Source organism: Gymnodraco acuticeps, unplaced genomic scaffold (genome assembly GCF_902827175.1).
Source record: "Gymnodraco acuticeps unplaced genomic scaffold, fGymAcu1.1, whole genome shotgun sequence".
NCBI classification, from domain to species: Eukaryota; Metazoa; Chordata; class Actinopteri; order Perciformes; family Bathydraconidae; genus Gymnodraco; species Gymnodraco acuticeps.
The window spans coordinates 1,854,200-1,863,779 of NW_022990699.1; the positions used below are offsets into that span (position 1 = coordinate 1,854,200).

General features: G+C 39.7%; 1 protein-coding gene across 1 annotated transcript; it reads right to left on the minus strand.

Moving 5' to 3' along the window:
- Window positions 1–1,079: 1,079 nt before the first annotated feature.
- LOC117555746 lies at window positions 1,080–3,837 on the minus strand. The gene is made up of 4 exons (XM_034230710.1): window positions 3,793–3,837; window positions 2,733–2,925; window positions 2,134–2,559; window positions 1,080–1,091 (listed from the first exon to the last, which is right to left on the minus strand). The coding sequence occupies exons 1-4, from the start codon at window positions 3,807–3,809 to the stop codon at window positions 1,080–1,082; spliced, it is 648 nt and encodes a 215-aa protein (XP_034086601.1). The 5' UTR covers window positions 3,810–3,837.
- Between the last annotated feature and the right edge of the window lie 5,743 nt (window positions 3,838–9,580).

The window sequence follows — 9,580 nt, forward strand, 5'->3', positions numbered from 1 at the left end:
AGAGAGTAATGTCAAATGACAGTACAATTGACCAATCATATCTTCCCTCTAAATGGGCGGGCTTTATTTTCGCGGACTTTATGACAGGTTCCGCCCGCTGTGAGGTCTATGCAAGTGGTGCAGTCATAGATATATATAAACACTAGATTACTCACCCGCGCTGCTGGCCAATGGAGACCGACGTTGCCACATGGCCGCCATCTTGCTACAGGTAGTGCTCTCATTCATAACATTATGGTTTACTATTTAAATAACCATAGCTTGCTCAATTTTCAACCAATTTTCAAACGGTTTGGTTTTTTATAAACATCAAAGATGTAGTTATGATACTGTATACTTATAGTCGTGGACTTTCTTATGAAAATAACATTAAGCAGATAAAGCAATAGCTATACACACACACAAGGTATTTATATTAAATATTTGCCGGTGTATATATTTCCATTTATTTTTATTATATTGTTAATATTTAAAATAAATTATAAAATTAAAATATATTTATATTTTATATATAAAAATCGGTCTCATGTTACCACTCTGTAAGCCAAGCGTTGTTAATTTAGCAATGCCTTAGCTTGAAGAATAGGGACACAACTAATGACAATAGCATATGGTGGTATATTATTTAGATATTCACACCTTTATCAGAAGAACCAAACCAACATAAAATGAGCTCACAGACAGGCCAGTTCTGTCTCATTTATCACAATTATACGAATATATAAATAATAGTAATATGGAAATTAATAAGTTACTTTTTTAACAATTCAATGTTCACTTATCAATACTATGAGCCTGATTTTTTTTACATTCTCCAACAGAAAACACAACTCAGCGTACTTTTAAGAAATTGATCTTAATAGGCTTTTCCCCTTATAAGGCAAAAATATGTTTTGAGGCTCTGGACAAAAATGGCTATTTTGATTGTAAAGGTTTCCAATCCCTGGGTGTAGTTTCAATGTTTGCACATGTTTATTCAAGTGTATGAGTGACATAGAGCAAGTGAGATGGCCAGTGGTTCTCAAACCTTTTACACAGAGTACCGCCTCAAATTATATTGGGCTCTTCTAGTAACACCATCATAGACCTTCCTGGGTACCACCGAGATAAAGGATTTAATATGACAAGCCATATGATGCTCTCATTTGTTAGTGACATTCCACATGCAAATAAAACAAGATTAGATGGTACTTTATTGATCCCAATTTGGGAAAACATTTTTAGTTACAGCAGCATAAGGGACAAGGCATTTTACAATGAATTAGAAATAAGCAAGACAAATAAAGAAAAAGGAAAATATACATGTTGAGTTTGTCAGGATATTATATATATATAATATACATAAATATAAGGCATATGGAATATTAATGTTAAATATTAAATAGATTATATATGTGTAAAATGTACAACGTGGTTATATTCAAGAGAAACTATGGAGCAGAGATCTTGGATCTTCCAGCCAGAGGTGATTTGTTGAGTTATGGCACTGCGGAGCTGCAGCAGTCTGTTGGAGAAGGAGCTCCGTTGACTGTCCAGCTCATTTTGACGGACAGGATCGTAACATTTCCGTCATAATCCATTATTACCCGTCGAGTACACAATTTATCACTCACTCGCGCTGACGGGGGGTATTTGGTTAACGCGAGTGCGACCACTGCTCCCAAGCCCTGTTGTTGCCATTTTATTTTATGTTGAATAAGGTTAGTTAGTTAGAGACCATGAGTTAGACCCGAGTCTTCCTGACAGTTCATATTGTGCCGCTGCCCGGTGTAATTCAAATGTGCCGACGCGCGCAGCACCGGAAATGGAACTGCTGGGAGAAAAACTGACGATCAGAGATGTAACGTTATCTTTGATAATATTTCGCCTCCTCATTTTTCGTCAACGAAAGTAAAGAGAGATTTTGGCATAGTTTTTATTTAGTAAACTACATTTTCGTCTAGTCACTTTTCGTCAACGATATTACATGATGATTTCGTTACAGTTATTGTTTACTGCCGTCGGTGCCGTCTCGTCATCGTCTCGTTTTCGTCATGGAAAAAAAGGTCGTTGACGAACATATTTCGTCATTGTTTTAGTCAACGAAATTAACACTACCACAGCTTCAAAGGGGTCCAGCTTGATGCCGATGACAGACCCAGCTTTCCTAATCAGTTTATTGATCCTGCTGGTGTCACCGGCTCTGATGCTGCCCCCCCAGCAGACCGGAGCAAAGAAGAGTGCACTGGCCACAACAGACCGGTAGAAGATCTCCAGCATCTTGCTGCACACGTGGAAGTATCTCAGCTTCCTCAGAAAATAGAGTCTGCTCATCCCCTTCTTGTGCACAGCATCATTGTTGATCCTCCAGTTCAGTCCGTTGTCTAAGTGCACTCCCAGGTATTTGTAGTCCTCCACAACAGCCACATCCAGAATGCACAGGGGTAGAAGAGATGTCCTCACCCTCCTGAAATCAATGACCATCTCTCTGGTCTTGGCCACATTCAGAATACTCACAACATTAGGCTGAGGTTCATCTTCCGCTCTTCTTGAAGTGGTTGTGCTTCTTGTTGCTTCCGGCTAAAAAATAAACATAATTAAAGACATTTTGAGTGTTTAAAATGTGCTTTAATACACAACACATTATTTATTCCTAAACTTGCAGAAAGAAAAACTAAAGTGTGACATTTAATCACATATTTATCAATCAATCTTATACACCTTGAATTCTTGTTGGCCAATGATACACATACCCTTTGAAGATGAGCTGGGAAATTGAATACTGTTGGCACAACACCATCTTTAAGCCGGACAGTCTGCCCCGTCCTGTCAAAGTCCTCACTCCTGAAGTACTCACTGCAGAGCAGCGTCCTGCCAGAGGAAACAAAACCGTCCCTTCTTAGGGCAACTTCCCACTGCCTCCTCCTCTCTCCGGTTTTGGGAAACCTTAAAAACATGAGAAAGGTAGCCAGATATATAAATTATTGTCAACATTGTCCGCCCTTCTTTCCTTTAACATTAAGGGTAAGGACAAAAATACACACCGAAATTATCATATTTTTGGGGTAATTGTATGTATGTATGTATGTATGTATGTATGTATGTATGTAATGTATGTATGTATACTTTAAGAATAAGACAACCACACTAAGAGTAATAAAAAAGGTGTCCAAAAGAAACATTACATAATTGTGTAAAGAAATGGTAACAACATGTTCTAAAGAGGCTGGGTCAACATCAATCTTGCAATACTATTATCTCACATAGCCCCACTGATCCTGTGTAGCAGGACTTGTAATGTACATACATCCACTAAGTAATTAACGATTATTCTAATTATAGTCATAATATTGTCATATCTTACAGGTGAAAGGTGATTCCACGGGTTCTTGTTTGCAGACTGCAGCGATTAGAGCAGCCGTAGGCTGCACAAAAGCCAGGCAGTCAGGTACTTCTGTAAACACAAAGCCAGCAATTTCCTGTATCATAATGTATCTAAAATGTAAGATGTTTTTAACAAGCCCGACCACTTGGAAGAAATCATGTGTAACTTAAATTATGTTGAAAAGAAAGAGCAGTTCTGCCTCTCCCACTGGTGTAAAGTTGCTGGGTCAACTTTGTAATACTAGGTCTCACTCACAGCCTCTTGTTATTAGCCAGCTAATAAATACAACCACGTCATACACAAAGAAAAGCTGCAATTTCAACATGTCCAAGCATCCTGTATCATAGCCATACTAATAACGTTTATAATAAACAAAATCGTTTGTAAATCAGTCAAGATTTAAGAGTATTTTTGTGCAGATCACTCACCTTACAACAGCTACCATAGCGCGTACCAGAGTAGCTGTTGACTGTAGCAAGATGGAGGCCGGTGAGCTACGCTGGAAAATCTCCCATGAGCCATCTAGTGTTTATATATATCTATGGGTGCAGTGACGCATCCTAAAACCCGGAAGTAAGCTTCGCTCGGATTCCCTCGACAGAAAGCAACGGGATTTCTCCATAGGATTTTGGAAAATAGCTCGAAATAAGGTCTGTGGAAAACGAACCTGTTAGATAAATGCACGTTGTGTTCAGCCGGATAATATCCACATGTCTATCCTACTTTTATTATTTTTGAATCATAAATCTAAACGATAGATTTATGATCGATAGATTTATGATTAGCACAAGTTCGTTCATGATGGCTCACTTCAGTGATAGTGATGACATCGTTGCGAAATTATTAACCGAGTAGTTACAATGATAAACTGGAGTGGCAAAGGATCAGCTCAGAGCCGTCTAATAGAAGAGTTATGACATCTCCGTTCACTCCAATGGACCACTTTTTTACAGCAATGGCGGATCGTGGAGCCTCTCATTCGTTCCCCGGTGTTCCGGATTGACTGGTTCCCCGATCAACTGGTTGACAGATGTGGAGGCGTGGCCTCGACTGAAATACACATTTCGATCGCTTCTTCTGTCGTTTACATACATCTTTTGGTATATTTGGCGGGATAGGAACACTTTGATGCACATTCAGTACCAGTGTGTGAGGTTGTGCTTACGATGGCAATATCCGGACGCGAACAGCGAGGACTACAAAAAGAAAAACGAGTTGATCGGGGATGTCTGTTCAAAACATTGCGAGCTCCAATAAATCATTTAAACCAGCTATTGTTGCCAGACTTATTTCTGAATATCGTTCTTAATGTGATACCAAGTCCATCTGATACCTGTGTACACCTTCAGACAGCCTCCAAGTGAAGCACACGTTGTTTACTCACAGTTTGAAAGCAGCGTGGAGAAGTCTTCAGCTGTGTTAAACTGTGATCGCTCGAATAAATCCTTAAAACCAGCTATTGTTGCCCGATTTATCACTGAATATCGTTCCTAATGTGATACCAAGTCCATCTGAGACATGTGTACACCTTCAGACAGCCTCCCAGTGAAGCGTACGTTGTTTACTCAGAGTTTGAAAGCAGCGTGGAGAAGTCTTCAACTGTGTTAAACTGTTCCTCTCAGGTAAACTGTGATTCGCCCATGGGAAAATGGGATCCGCCCAGATTAAACTGGGTTACGACTTCTGTGGCTATCTACCAGCTATCATGTTTAATATGAAAGACACACACATCTACATGCCTTATAAAAACGGCATTCTGCAGCACTCATCCAGATAACATGTGACTGTTAACTCGTTTTGCAAAGATAGCAGCAGAAATGTCATTGCTGCATGTGCAGGGATATTAGACTTTAAAATGCTGATGGGTCATTAATGTTGGTCTCGGCAAACAATATTAGGAATCCTCTATTCAAACCACATAATATTCAGTGTCCATCGACATGAAAATAACAAAAAAGTTCATGCTGGACTCAAACCCGAGTTCCAACAGCAAAAGTCACTCCAGCCCTGCGCGTTATGAGTGCGCCACGGATCAACACGACGTATCGAACCACCACACTATAATATTTTAGATTAACCTTAACACACTTATATGTAAAACTAACACTTGTCACAACATAATGTGGGCTCGCAGGCTGATAAACTAGGATATCTGATCTCGGTGGGTCTTAATGAGGCTTGATACAGACCTCAGTCAGTATACTATATTATAATATGTATATTATATGGCTTAAAGTGTACATTCGCTCACATTATAAATGATGGTCGGGTTGCATTTTTCTGGAACTTTTTAACAAGGTAGACATTGCTGGTAGATAGCCACAGAAGTCGTAACACAGTTTAATCTGGGCGGATCCCATTTTCCCATGGGCGAATCAGTTTACCTGAGAGGGTCACAGTTTAACACAGAGAAGACTTCTCCACGCTGCTTTCAAACTCTGAGTAAACAACGTACGCTTCACTGGGAGGCTGTCTGAAGGTGTACACATGTCTCAGATGGACTTGGTATCACATTAGGAACGATATTCAGTGATAAATCGGGCAACAATAGCTGGTTTTAAGGATTTATTCGAGCGGATCACAGTTTAACACAGCTGAAGACTTCTCCACGCTGCTTTCAAACTGTGAGTAAAGAACGTGTGATTCACTTGGAGGCTGTCTGAAGGTGTACACAGGTATCAGATGGACTTGGTATCACATTAAGAACGATATTCAGAAATAAGTCTGGCAACAATAGCTGGTTTAAATGATTTATTGGAGCTCGCAATGTTTTGAACAGACATCCCCGATCAACTCGTTTTTCTTTTTGTAGTCCTCGCTGTTGGCGTCCGGATATTGACATCGTAAGCACAACCTCACACACGGGTACTGAATGTGCATCAAAGTGTTCCTATCCAGCCAAATATACCAAAAGATGTATGTAAACGACAGAAGAAGCGATCGAAATGTGTATTTCAGTCGAGGCCACGCCTCCACATCTGTCAACCAGTTGATCGGGGAACCAGTCAATCCGGAACACCGGCAGTTAGCGCCAAGGCTAGCAGAGCGGTAGAGTTGCAGCATAATAACCGTTCGTGACGGACTTTTAAAGGTAAGAAGAAGTTTAAAGATTTATATTGCGGATATTATCAGTACATCTGATTCAAATTAACATGTGTATTAAAGGATGTCAGTGGATTATCCCTAAATCAGTAGATTTAGGGAACGTTTACAGATAACAGATCAAGCTAGGATACCGAAGCAAGTTAGCAACAGACGTTGAACAACCTTTTAATTGTAAATTCCATTCTCTTAATGTCATTTGGTCCAACGTTGTTGAATTAGAGAAGAGGGGCTTCTAAACAGGATTGTATGCGGGGGTGGAGGGAGTTAAATATTAGATAAATATAACTTTGGTGCGTGTAAGAGTGAGTGTTTTTAGCAGAGCCATAGTGTGTCCTTGTGATTATGTTGATTATTACCTGCCTGTATAATGTTGCAGCTCAGCTGATTTTGGATTGATGGTAAAGGGAGAGGGACTTAAGTGAGTGTGAAAACACAAGGTAAGTTTAATACTACTGTTTTATATAAGTAAGCATACTAAACATGTATTCTATCACTGTATTATATAAGTAATATTGTTAGTAACCTACTGTATGGCAGGTGGAGGGGCAGTGATGTTACAGGTGGAGGAGCAAGACTGCAAACTCACAAGGCAGAGAAATCAAAGTTTGTTCTCCAGAGATGAGGTTGATTTCACTTCAATTTTTTCATATTTTCTAAAGATGTGGAAATGGCACACAAAAAAACTTGAGAGCTGTAACCAAGACAACTGTAACAACATGAGTAGACAGCCACCAAGGTTTTTCAAGTCCCTCTCTTACTCCATTTTGCCAACCCAAACTTCCAGGTACATGACAGGACACCTTGCTTGTTTTTGTTGTTTGCGCTCCTCTGGCAGGTGGAGGGCAGTGATCCCTTCCCTTCTTCCCTCAATCTTTGAGACTAATGTAAGTAGAAGACATGGCACTGTAAATGTTCGAACATTTAAAATATTATACCACTTAAAAATAAGAAATATTACTTTTGTTACTAAGAGTTCATACTTATGATACCTGTGTCACCTTTCACACTATCGCTGTAATCATGAGCTATGGGCTTTGTAGATACAGGTCCCGGGGTGAATCGTGGTGCAGGGGCCCTTCTCTTTTTGACCACAGGGCGATGCACGAAGATGGTGGGTATAGCCTCTGCTCTCAGCCTTGCCCTTTTTTGTCTTGACAAACTGGTCTGCATCAAAATGTGCCTGCGGAGTGACTTGAGGTTACTTCACACACAGAACAACTGTGTCTGAATCTTGTCTGCCCACATACATATTCCATAGTGGTTGAATACACAGTATTAGGAAACACTTTATACTTACTGGACATGTTATACTCATTACATACTGTATATAAAATATGACCAAGAATGTGAGACAACTTTATAGAAATTCATATCACATATGTTACTGATGCCATTTGTCATACTTTGTTAAACTCACAAATAATAAAGTTCCATAACTTCAGTTGGGAACAAAGACCACACCTTATCTCCCCAAGGCAATTTCCCATCCAATAGGTGTGCTATATAGGTGTGTATAACCCTTTCTCCTGTCTGTTTATCCCTCTTTCAGCACAAGAACCAGAGGGGGATTCAATGGAGCCTGAATACCTGCACTGAGACCCTCACCCTGCACCCTGAGTCTCAACTCTGTGTTTTTCAAGCCTTTCCCTGTTTTTTGTATTAAACAAAACATTAAGCTTTCCCAATGGTGTGGTTTTCGTTTTGTGAAAAAGTGCAAATGCAGTGTTTGTATATAAATCACATATTTTGTTGCTGTTGGTCGTGAAATTGCTCCTGCTTCCTCCGCTCTGTGTCAGTGGGGAAACTGTACATTTGTACTCCTTTCTCTGAGCGATTGGAGCATCCCCAGGCAGCACAGCAAACATGGTGGCGACTAGGAGGCAGCACAACACGGAGGAAAAGGCACAGACAAACTGCATGATATGCTATTCAATGTTTATTGAATTCCATGTATTTGCAATGGATGTTCCTAAAACAACACATTTAACATCATCATCATCATGCTGCTGCTGCTAGTCCTTTGATAGTCACCTGTCGGTCTCCTGTCCTTTCTGAAAGTCATAAAGATGACATTAGTCATTTAGATAACTTGTGTCCTCAATTACCATGGGATTACTGAAACTACCATGAATTTAAAAAAATGGTAGACATTAATCTAATCTGAATTTTAAAGCATTACTTTAGATCCCCTCCCTCTAAATATATCAAACATTAGAAAGTGATGCTCCTGACTACCATACAAGTTTAAGAAGATAATATTGGTTTTAAAGAATTCAAAGCTATAAATAAACAGCAACAGGCTCTTTAACCAAGGCACTGTTAGCCTAACATGTAAACTAGTTGTTCACACTAATCCTAATATTATCACTTAATATTAGCAAATTCTATTTTATTTTTTAAAACATATTGATGTAAATACATACACATATCGATTTGTTGTATACATTTTGCAAATCAAAACCTTTATTCACTAATAATTACCAAAAATCGTAGTTCTATCTCCTGTTATCAATGCATTCACATTGCCCGCCATGAACTTCCGGGGAACGATCCTCTTCTACATGAACCACGTGACGATAACCGTTTTTGGACTTCCGTTGTCGTAACTCTTCTATTATATGGCTCTGGATCAGCTGAATGACCCGCAAGTGCTTCATCCAAAAGGACAGGAGGATGGACTTTGTGTTTCAGTGATTTGATCATCAAAGGTAGGCCTAAGTCATTTTCAATGTGGGCCGTCGTGCCGACTTAATTCATTTGTAATTGCTACTTGGCTGTGGGTGCCCTGTCATGATAGGTGTTTATATAAAGGATGTTGTTTTGTGTGGTAGAGCGTCGCTGTCATTGATGCGTTTTGCACCCCGGACCACTGTTTTGATATTCCGCTGAAGTCTACGTTGAGACGTAATATCTCTTCTTTTTTTTCGAGGGAAGGGGGGGTCAGAGGGCCTAGGTATAAAAGTCACGGCTCGCCACTGTATTTCATTATCCTTGAAATAAAGGTATTATCAGTTTAATCTGCATTTGGGTCCTGCTTCCTTCGCTCTACCGTGACACTGACGGTTAGAAAGAGATGTCAATCAGCTAAATCGAGCAAGGAGGGCCAGAGAT

Excerpts from the sequence above, each read along its gene's own strand:
- LOC117555746 (XM_034230710.1), bottom strand. Across the intron at positions 2,560-2,732 it reads TCCCAGCTCATCTTCAAAGG|CCGGAAGCAACAAGAAGCAC; the intron begins GTATGTGTATCA and ends TTTATTTTTTAG.